General features: G+C 42.7%; 1 protein-coding gene across 1 annotated transcript in view; it reads right to left on the reverse strand.

The window, feature by feature from the left end:
* Positions 1-12,182, reverse strand: part of LOC124717127 — an 85,368-nt gene that overhangs the window by 24,448 nt on the left and 48,738 nt on the right. Inside the window, exon 5 of the mRNA XM_047243863.1 lies at positions 9,669-9,844. Coding sequence (XP_047099819.1) covers positions 9,669-9,844 — 176 coding nt within the window. The remainder of the gene's footprint in view (positions 1-9,668; positions 9,845-12,182) is intronic.

Here is a 12,182-nt window from a genome sequence, read left to right on the forward strand (position 1 = left end):
CGTCTGTATGCACATTTGTCAGAAATGCTTTGATCAGCAGAAATCAGCAACTGCCCGTTTTCGCCAATTTGTACCTTAATTTGCAGCACTATAGGCTTCCTGGCATAAAACATGACAAAATAACGCATCACTATTGCATACAAATATTCGTGTACATAGTTCTGCAATCAGTCCCTGGTCTGTTCGTGAGTTGTGATGCAGGTTTCACGTTTGACAGTGCAAGTTATCACAGAACAATTCATGTTCATAAGCTATGGTCCTAAGACTAGTGTACAGCACATCGATCCGACGTTTGGTATGGAGTACATCTGATCATGTGGCTAGAGGCCTCAAAATTGATGGCGGTGTAACAAGGTGAAGAGTGCATACTAATAACTGCAGTCTGAGTTTCGTTCTAATTAATCTGCGACTGCTTTCCCCATAGCCCTATGAATGGTGGAAAGTTTAAATACGGCCAATTAAAACGCAAAGGACTCGCAAGCTAAGAAGAGCGGTCTTTGGATATCAACGTTACTTGAGAACCACATTGTCAGTTAAAGGGCGAAGGTGGGTGATAACGAATAGATTTCTGAGTCTCCCATATCACCAGAAAGTAATCCTTTCCAGGACATGTGATGTTATGGTAATAAGGCTTACAGATCATTTCATTGCAATGATTCCGGTGCTGGCCGTTGTGCTAGGAAGTACAGTACTATTCCAACTCCACTTACGAGCTAGGCACATTTAGAACCCTTTGCCATGATGAATTCTGTTCGTTTTACATGACGCAGATGGTGGTAGATGGTTACTGACCATGGTCTACGTTACCATTACACGGCGGTCTGTGTGGGGATGGAGACCAGCAGATGGATGTGTAAGTAGGCTGTTTATGTTTTCTTATTGGCAACGTTACGTAGCGCTCTGTATGAAAATCACTGGCTGTGCTGTGTGCAGTCTGTGGCTAGTTTGCATTGTTGTCTGCCATTGTAGTGTTGGGCTGTTGGCTGTTAACAGCACGTAGCGTTGCGCAGGTGGAGATGAGCCGCCAGCAGTGGTAGATGTAGGGAGAGAAATGTCGGAGTTTTGAAATTTGTAAGACTGGATTTCATGAACTGCTATATATATATATTATGACTTTTGATGACTATTAAGGTAAATACATTGTTTGTTCTCTATTAAAATCTTTCATTTGCTAACTATGCCTATCAGTAGTTAGTGCCTTCTGTAGTTTGAATCTTTTATTTAGCTGGCAGTAGTGGCGCTGCTGTATTGCAGCAGTTCGAGTAACCAAGATTTTTGTGAGGTAAGTGATTTGTGAAACGTATAGGTTAATGTTAGTCAGGGCCATTCTTTTGGAGGGATTTGTGAAAGTCAGATTTCGTTGCGCTAAAAATATTGTGTGTCAGTTTAAGCACAGTCATGTACAATTTTTCTAAGGGGACGTTTCAGATGCTACTGATGTGATGCAACGGATTCTTTCCCTAAGGTAAGCAAAGAATACGTTTCAGCGCATGAAGGAGGTGAGCACGTAATTTCCAGCAAATAAAGGCATATGGAAAAGCCTCGAAACTAATGAACAATTTACCATCGTAGTACATACCAATAACGATAGAATATTGACTACCATACACAGTTTCCCTGCTCGTGCATTGGTGCACGAAGCAACCTGTCGACAGAGGACGCAATAAATAATGTGATTTTGACTGATTATTGTCGTTATAGATGCCTTAGACAGCCTCCGGTGGCCGTATTCCTTTCCTCGGCAGAGGGAATAGGAGGGCCCAGAGTCTCTGTACAAATGCCTGGAATATTACTACCATGGCAGGCAATCGTCATCAGTCTGTGCAACAAGGCTGTCCCAGGGGTCAGTGTGCGATCCACTGTTTCTGGCTTGTTGCCCTGGAGTCATTACTACCGATATTATGCAGCCGCAGTAATTGTGTGGACTGGTGGAGTTATCGGATGACCTACTGTAAATGGTGACATTACAGCTATACACGTTGCGCGTAATGCTGTCGTCCATGAACTAGAAGGACGTTACCAAAGCTCCACCGTTGCCACTAGAATTTTACTGCTCCTGATAGTCCTACAGTCTGCGACTTCGCACCGAGGTCCAACCGGCAGTAACCATGTAACTTACGCCACCACCTCAGCTCCTTTTCCTGCAGTCACATAATGGTTCTTCACCAATAATCTCTTACCCTTACACGTTCTATCGAGTGTTCTACCACTCACAAGCTCCAGTTTTGAAGCTTCTACACCAGCACCTCCTCCAAATGCTCCTGCATCAGCATGGTCGCCTGCACTGTCACTGTCATAGGCTCCACCACCACCGGCATCACCAAAACCATCTCCAGTCCCAGCACCACGACTCCCCCATCGTCAGCTCCATTGCCTGCGCCTGAAGTAGCAGCCGTATTCGGCACCACTGCACCGACCATCATGACCTCCTGTTAATGTCCCTGCTTACATCCAAGTAGTGCCACCTACAATCCCACAAACCTGATCGATGCAGTCACACGTCCACACAGACGAAATAGCGCAGATAACCCATGAGCCTACAGTAAAATAAAATAAAATAATTTACTGGACTCATAGACATGAAACCTCTCAACTATCATTTTCCAATACACCCACATATACTTTCCAGTTCACCTCCCTCACCTTTTAGTCTTCATGCTGTCCTTACAGTACCTAAATTTCAGAACCCTATTACAGTAAATCCAAAAATATTTCCAAAGTACATAAATATCCATCGACCCCATTTGTACACCCACCTACTCTGCAGGTCTTCAGCCTTTGGTTCCAGAGCTACCCTAAAGACAGTGTCCCATTATCTCCCCAGATGACAATATGATCTACACCACTCCTCAACACTTACCATCTAATGCATGAAATGTATTCTCAGTTGCGAATATGGACTACCATCAGCTGTATAATGGAATGACGACATGGAAAATTGGTGCCAGACTGGGACTCGACCCCCAATTTTCCGCTTGTGGTGAGTGGTCGCCATATCGTTTGGCTATCTGAGCGGGACTCACGGCCAGATCCAAACTTTCGTACGTCGTCAACCATGCGTCTCGTAGTTCGGAATAACACAGGTAGTGCAATATCACACTTACTATTGAGATCATCGGTGTCAATCTTCAGATCACAGTGGAGGACGCTTGCAGAAAATCAACGCCAGAATATATACAGGGTTATTACAAATGATTGAAGCGATTTCACAGCTCTACAATAACTTTATTATTTGAGATATCTTCACAATGCTTTGCACACACATACAAAAACTCAAAAAGTTTTTTTAGGCATTCACAAATGTTCGATATGTGCCCCTTTAGTGATTCAGCAGACATCAAGCCGATAATCAAGTTCATCTGACACTCAGCGCAGCATGTCCCCATCAATGAGTTCGAAAGCATTGTTGATGCGAGCTCGCAGTTCTGGCACGTTTCTTGGTAGAGGAGGTTTAAACACTGAATCTTTCACATCACTATGCGTGAAACTTGCCCGCACGCGTTCAACTGTTTCTTCGCTCACTGCAGGCCGACCCGTTGATTTCCCCTTACAGAGGCATCCAGAAGCTTTAAACTGCGCATACCATCGCCGAGTGGAGTTAGCAGTCGGTGGATCTTTGTTGAACTTCGTCCTGAAGTGTCGTTGCACTGTTATGACTGACTGATGTGAGTGCATTTCAAGCATGACATACGCTTTCTCCGCTCCTGTCGCCATTTTGTCTCACTGCGCTCTCGAGCGCTCTGGCGGCAGAAACCTGAAGTGCGGCTTCAGCCGAACAAAACTTTGAGTTTTGCTACGTATCTGTAGTGTGTCGTGACCATATGTCAATGAATGGAGCTACAGTGAATTTATGAAATCGCTTCAATCATATGTAATAGCCCTGTATATATATATATATATATATATATATATATATATATATATATATATATATATGACATCGTCCACAGCCATAACATTCACAGTACCATTCATTTAGTACATATTTTCTCAGAATCCACTTTGAGCAACAACCAGTCAAAAAACAGAGCCTTCGCTTGTTTCCAACGCCATAAAGTCAAACCATCGAAAGCTCATCTGCAAGATGGCCATACACCTCCACAAAGACTCTCCTACCATCCAAACATTTAGTCGGACTTGTTACCACAGTCCTCAGAAACATTCACCCTATTGAACTTCCCCAAATCCTACACTAGTTCACCCCAGCTGCCCAGTCAGTATTCCACCTCAATGTAAGCACCACCTACACTCACAATCAATTGCACATTGTACAGCTTATCAAGAAAAATTACCTCAACCGCCAAACCCTACACCAGTTCACCCCAGCTGCCCATTCAGGATGCCACCTCAATGTAACCACCACCTACACTCACAATCAATTGCACATTCTACAGCTTATCAATAAAAGTTACCTCAACCCAAATGGCAGCGTATCAGTTCATTATTCTTCACCAAACATCTGTTCCAGAAACGTCCAGCTCACCAACATGCTCACCCAACAGTCTATCCATGGTTTTACTGCATCACACTGTCTGCTTGTCTCCGATAACCTATAGCTAACCAGTAACCTACACACAGTAGCAATGCCATACGCTGAATAGTGGAGCAGTAACCCTACACAGTAGCCACACGTCAAAAACATCCCCACATAGCTAAAACTCTGTTCAGACAGCCTGCTGAACACTTTCAAAGGCAGTGAGTCGAGCTAATGAACCTTGTTCTTTTTGTGATCTACTCTGGCTGGACCAAACGAGACAACACACAGTAGCAATGCCATACGCTGAATAGTGGAGCAGTAACCCTACACAGTAGCCACACGTCAAAAACATCCTCACATAGCTAAAACTCTGTTCAGACACCCTGCTGAACACTTCCAAGGCAGTGAGTCGAGCTAATGAACCTTGTTCTTTTTGTGATCTACTCTAGCTGGACCAAACGAGACTCAGATTACTCCGCATTAACTCAGGTACGTAACTGAATTTGGCACACAATGGATTGCATATGAGGGAAGAATGGCCATTCTGAATGAGTTCTGGGTGTCTGTTGTTACAAAATTACTAACGATTAATAACTATGGTTGGTCTATCTACAGAATTGAGGTTATTGGTCCAGAATGACCACTGTTTTATTTACTCTTTAGGAGCATACACACACGAAGGACACACAATGAAATAGCTAATAAAATAAAAAAAGGAAGTAAAAGTAGTGAAAATTGGGGCATGTAACTCAGTCTTAAGCCACCCATTCATAGCTAGACTGGTCGGCTGACCCTCCTCCCCCTCCAAAAAGAAAATCCCCCCCTCCCCACTGAGCAGGTCACTAACAGTGTGAGGGTACATTGCTTGTGACTGTGTGGCAAGGCCTACCTCCATACTTTCCTCCACAGACGGAGTGTGGGATGGCAGACAGTGGTCAAGGTAAGCCGTTAGAGGTCCCCTGGTAACCCAGCCCACCCAGACCACACATCAGACAGCTATAAAATCGCCCACACAAACAGGTCAGGAATGATGTGCTCAGCAGGGGAGGTTGGCTGACTGGTTGGCCTATGTATGACGACTGTCACAATAGTTTGTCACCCAGAAATGCATATACTGCTTTTGAGTGCATAATGACAGGTTCAATCATACCAGGCAACAAAATTTTGGCTTCACATGTAAATATTTAAATCATCTTCATCATGGATGAGCCCACTTCTTCAAGACGAAATATCAAGCCAAGTAGTCTAATGAAGTTTTAAAAAACTAATTGAGAACATCTAACAATTCTCCTCCCACAAAAATCCACATTTCAAGCTATTCTCACCAAAATCGACGGTTAAAATCAGCAAAGCCTGCGTCCACTGTGACCTGCTGACAGCAACAACCTATCACTCATCAGGTGACGAGCTTATTTTCAAGTGCAAGTCTCTGCCGCTCATCTGGGTCTTTCGATGAAGTGTCTTCCTCCACGTTCCCAAACAGTTGTCTTCCTCCACATCCTCCAAACAAATCTCCCAAATTTTACGCTCGTCTCTGACACAGAGTCTCCCACAATGATCTACACAAACATTACTCCCCCAATGAGAAGTCTCAGCCAAAGACTATCCAATGAAATTTTTGGAAGTGGAGCTCCAGCATCCTACCTAGCAGATACCTCTTAAGCCACCCAATGAGGTTCTATGTCGTGTCATGAGAGAGAAAATTATTGAGTTACTGTTCATATGGTTCTGCGTCCAGAGTGCCATCCCTCACAAAAAAAAGGAGAAAATCTTTAACAGTAACTGCTACATAGCTTTCTTGACTTGGTCATTGACTTGCTGTTCATATGGTTTTGCGTCCAGATGGCGCCATCTCTCGCCATATGGTTCTGCGTCCAGAGAGTGCCATCTCTCGCCAAGAAAAGGAGAAAAACTTTAACAGTAACTGCTACATAGCTTTCTTGAGTGAACATTTCAAGATTGCCATCATTTGCACTGGATGGCTTCCTCTATCTTTACTAGAAGGTGTAAAAACCGCTCGATTGAGAGCTCCTTACTAACAGGGATAGGAGCACATAAAATAATTTACGTTGCATTTTCCAGACATAGGCCATTGTTCCCAAACTGAGCTTTTTAGGAATTCACCCCTGCTGTGCTGGACAAGTGTGTAATTCTTTGGACCTGGAGCCTCATTGGATGACACGGCAGATCCTAAGCCTGATATGCTGTCAGTGCCCTGCCCTTTCCACAATGTAGAAATTGTCCCGCCCTTAGGTAAATGCCTGCCACCTGCAAACGGATTTCCAGATCACGTGTTCCATGGCTCATCCATTTCTATTGTGGTGGTGTGCAACTCATTAAATAAGGAAACACGCAACTAAACAGACGGGGAGAACCAAGCGAGATGTGTGTCAGTGACTGGATCCTCACAAACGTTATTATTCTCCAGGATACTGGGGAACAGATTTCTAGAAATCGGCTCAGTTGTCAAACAGAATTCCATAAATCGGTACAACAGAAATGAAATATGGAATGTATCAGGCTGCTCTAGGTTGATTTGTTTCAACTTCATCCTGAGAATGTATTTTACCTCCCTAGTAGCCACCAGTGCCACCATTTATATCTGTCCAATAGAATTTCTTCATTCACATTCATCAGACCTTTTTCACATACTGTTGTTGCTTATACGTATCTGTACAGCAGTTCCCACACTAAATTCAACTGGGGATGACAGTTGTTCATCTACATTCTGCGATATCTAGTCGACTTCCTTGATGCACCCATCTTCAAAGTGAAATCTCCAAAAACCTACTGAAATATATAAATGCAGAAGTCCTTTATCCAGATGGAAGCGATCATTCCAATGGTCAACCGTAATCACCCCACCTTCAAACCTGCCCACAGTAACCCACATAAAACAATCCAAGAACTCCACCACAAAATCTGGACAGGGAATTTATCCATATTCACACCAGAAGCCACCCTGCCACCCTCCAGACCATGAAGATACCTCCAACACTACTTCCTTCCTGCAACAAAACTTTACTGCAGCTGCAAGCTCTCTCTCTCTCTCTCTCTCTCTCTCTCTCTCTCTCTCTCTCATTCCGTGTATCCCACAGAATCTCCGCACGCCACAAGGTCTTGCAACATACTAAGAATTCTGCAGCCACTACTGCCATTTTCTTCACACCCATCACTGGACACACAAACCCATCACTGGCCATTACACATCCACGATATCGTTGAATTGAAAATGAAATGTTCGTATGGCATTATTGGCCAACAGACCCCATCTGGACTAGTTTGACTACCTAGTGTAAGTCTTTCTGTGTGACGCCACTTCGCCGGCCGGTGTGGCCGAGCGGTTCCAGGCGCTTCAGTCTGGAACCGCGCGCCCGCAACGGTCGCAGGTTCGAATCCTGCCTCGGGCATGGATGTGTGTGATGTCCTTAGGTTAGTTAGGTTTAAGTAGTTCTAAGTTCTAGGGGACTGATGACCACAGATGTTAAGTCCCATATTGCTCAGAGCCATTTGAACCATTTTTGACGCCACTTCAGTGACTTGCACGACGATTATGATGAGATGAAATGGTGAGGACAACACAATCACCGAGTCCTCCGGAGGAGAAAATCCATGATCTAGATGGGAATCAGGCCCAAGTGTCCAGGATCTAGAAGCAAGAACGCTAACCCCTAAACCAGTAGTAGCAGACCGCGATATCGTCAATGCCGAAACATCCCAGCACTGGCGACAGACATGCTCCAAAATCGATACAACACGACCCACAAACTCAACTGAGGGCTGGAAGGCTTCGCATTGACTTATTAACAACAATTCTTCCCTTATCACCCACTCCTTCTTAACAACCTGCTCCTCCCTGAAAATGCAAGTAAAGCAAAACTTTTCGCTTGTTACCCACAAGATAGACTCACCGTCCTCGAGATTCCAAACTTCATTGCTCCATGGCCCCATAAGTCCTCCAGTGGCCAACCATATCTGTTGCCCTATGCTTGCAACGTATAGTATTTAGCTCTATGCTATGAACAGATTTAAAGATACAAAAAAATTATGGCCACAACCAATGTTGTTTAATCCTCATCGCTACGTAGCTGCCGATCGGGATTAGCCGAGCGGTCTGTAGCGCTGCAGTCATGGACTGTGAGGTTGGTCCCGGAGGAGGTTCGAGTCCTCCATCGGGCATGGGTGTGTGTGTTTGTCCTTAGGATAATTTAGGTTAAGTAGTGTGTAAGCTTAGGGACTGATGACCTTAGCGGTTAAGTCCCATAAGATTTCACACACATTTGAACATTTTTATTTATTTATTTATTTATTCATTTTTTTTTTGCTACATGGCATTTTTATTCGTTTACTGATACCCACATGACTTGTGGACGCTCTTCCTCACCGAAATGATGCCGTTATAAAGACTATATGCGATAGATGGTGAATTTCTCTTATTTCAGCAAATGACCAAAAAAATTTCGGTCCTTTGGCTACCGGTCTTGGTCAGCAATGACCATCTTCAGATCTGGTTTATAACATATTCTAATGTAATAAAACCAACGACACGTAATAAAACAGATCTGAAGATTGTCTTTCCTGACAGAACCCGGTAGCCTAAGGGGCAAAAGTTTTGTGATCAGTGGAGGAAATAAAAGAAATTCCTTCTACAATTCCTGGATCACTGTTTTAGTCCGCGACCAAGTCGCAGCTTGTGATAAGCGATATTACACGGTATCAGCTTGATTTCTCCTGTAGGTGACTATTTTATCTTTAGTTTATTTACTAATTTATTTATTTATTTTCGTTGCGTCTGCATAGTTCCGTGCAGTTGTATTACGGTGACAACATATTCAACTTTCTTGTCAGGTAACACAAGCTTTCACAGGTTATCAGTATTTCGATAAATAATAAAAACTTTAGTAGTGTTTTCGCTAGTCAGAGTAGTAACAGTCGCTGGTTATGGGTGGCTCTACTCAGCCGCTGCGTAATATGTAGCCCATTTTGAGACAAAAGACAAACACAGAAACTGAAAACTAATCGTAATCTCAAAGCGACTAATTGTTGTAGCCGTCTCCTCTGCTGCTGTCAATCCTTCACATTTGTTTACACCACCCTGCATGAAATAATTTTAGTAGTTCGCCTAATACTAAATAAACGTTCGCGAATCATAAATAATTGGACAAAGGTTTCAATACAAACTGGTTTATACCTTATTATATACATCCCAGGCTTGTCCACGTCCTCTTCCACCTTGTAGTTCGCTATCTGCTCGCTGATACGTTCCATATCCTGTACCCAACCCCATAATTTCGTGTCCAGCATGTCTCGCAGATGTTCCATGTTATTAATCCACCCTTGGAGCTGGGTGTCATTAGTCTGTTTATCCTGAGACACACAGAAAATAATTCCATTTACTTGCATAATATTCACAAGCAGCAGCAAATCTTAACTTATAATTACAGGTACCGCAATCACAAAGCATTTAAATTAATGCGGGCGCATGACTACACATACAGTTTTACGCAAGCATTGCGATACTAATGCAAAGTAAGTCTCCAGCGATGTCTTACGGAACACACACAATTCTCAGCCTATAAGAACAGACAAGAGAGCGGCAGTTATTTCTAGGTAGTTACAATACAAACGTTTGAATGTATGAATGCATTCTGTCGAGGTAAGAAGCCTGAATATAATGTTCTACGATTTACAGCGGAGTTGAAGTTGTACACGCAAAGGCAGCTGCCGTTGTTGGGGGACCGGAAATATTAATTTGAGCTTTCGAACGACCTTCTAAAAGAGAGTCGTTCTAAACATGTCTCGAATCTTAAACATTTGAAGGAATGTAGCACAGTTTATTGATCTTACGAGTTTCAGACTGGGCAACGTAAGTCTGTCGCTTTTATTCTGTATTGGTGTTTGTAGACAAGTAATCATACCCGGGATACGAACAAACACCTATAGCTGTGTGTTTCATTCTTTAGTTATAGTGACATTATGGCACTATGGTAAAGGAACTACAGTGGGAGGAGGTATATTTGTGTGAATCACGTCTTTGAATTTTATTCTCAGAGCAGACCTTTGTAAGTGAGAGTGGTACAGGTAACCAACACATTCAGAATTCTTTTTAAAACAATTTATATCCAGGAAAAAGTAAATAAAGATATTAAATTATTCTGAACAGTAGTTACCGTTTACTAAGCAATGGTCATTTCTCAAGTATTCTGCCATCAATTTTAAAACCATACAATAGTCTACTATTTTCTGAAAGTATTTGTATGGAGTGTAGCCATGTATGGAGGTGAAAACTGGAAGATAAATAGTTTAGACAAGAAGAAAATAGAAGTTTTCGAAAGGTGATGCTACCGAAGAATACTGAAGATTAGGTGGGTAAACCACGTAATTAATTGGGAGGTACTGAATATAATTGGAGAGAAGAGGAATTTGTGGCACAACTTGACTAGAAGAAGGAATCGGTTAGTAGGACACAGGGCAGAGTAGCATGGAGAGCTGCATTAAACCAGTCTGAGGACTGAAGACGACAACAACAGCAATAGTATACTTTCTTCAAAGGAGAATTTTTCATGGCAATAAAAAGCTGAATTATTTGATATCAATAGAACGTTTCCTACCAGTAAACCAGATGCATTTCGTGAATTTAGACTATTTCTTGGCAGTTTAACTGAAACAGGATGGGAGTGCTCCCACATTTTCCGTAGCAAATGAATTAGTATTACATTAGAAAAGTAATGATGGTTAATGGAAAATCTCATATAAAGATGTCAAACAAATACTAACAAAGAGATAGAGGGGATGGCCAGTACTTAGCTCAGTACAGCCGGTAGATACACAAAGCAGAACAGAAAATTTACGTATCCTAGCTTTTGGAACTTTGTTCCTTCGTCAGGGAGGAGAGAGAGGAAAAAAGGGGAAGAAGGGGAAGAAGGGGAAGAAGGGAAAGTGGATTCAGTTACTCACAACCCAGGTTATGAAGCAACAGGGGAAAGGTAAACAGGGAGGGTAGAAAAGATGGAGGCATGGGTGTCAGAGAGAAGCCAAAGATATTCTACTGTAAGTACTGTGCCAGCTTCAAACCAAAGAGGATGCATACAAAAGTATATAGTATAAAGATAAAGATAAACACAACTGATTAGGATGAAAAGATGCGTGTGTTTATCTTTATACTATATACCTCTTTACATCTGTATGCATCCTCTTTGGTTTGAAGCTGGCACAGTACTTATAGTATATCTTTGGCTTCCCTCTGACACCCATGCCTCCCTCTTTTCTACCCTCCCTGTTTACCTTTCCCTTTTGCTTCATAACCTGGGTTGTGAGTAACTGAATCCACTTTCCCTTCTTCCTTCTTTCTTCTCTCTCCTCCCTGACGAAGGAACAAAGTTCCGAAAGCTAGGATATGTAAATTTTCTGTTCTGTTTTGTGTACCTATCGGCTTTACTGAGCTGAGGTAAGTACTGGCCATCCCCTCTATCTCTTTGATATTATTTGTTTCACAAAAGTAATGATGGATAAGAACACTCTTTACAACAACTACACCATCACACAAAAATTTACGCGCCACGTACATAATCAAACACTATAATTATGCTGGGAATATAATCTCTGACCCCGCTCCTCCAGCCCCAGGTAGTAACAGATTCCAAATAAGCAAATACGTAACTGGTAAGATAAAATACGGCACAGTAGTACGTCGACCTATCTCCAA

The sequence above is a fragment of the Schistocerca piceifrons genome, chromosome 9 (assembly GCF_021461385.2).
Source record: "Schistocerca piceifrons isolate TAMUIC-IGC-003096 chromosome 9, iqSchPice1.1, whole genome shotgun sequence".
Lineage (NCBI taxonomy): Eukaryota > Metazoa > Arthropoda > Insecta > Orthoptera > Acrididae > Schistocerca > Schistocerca piceifrons.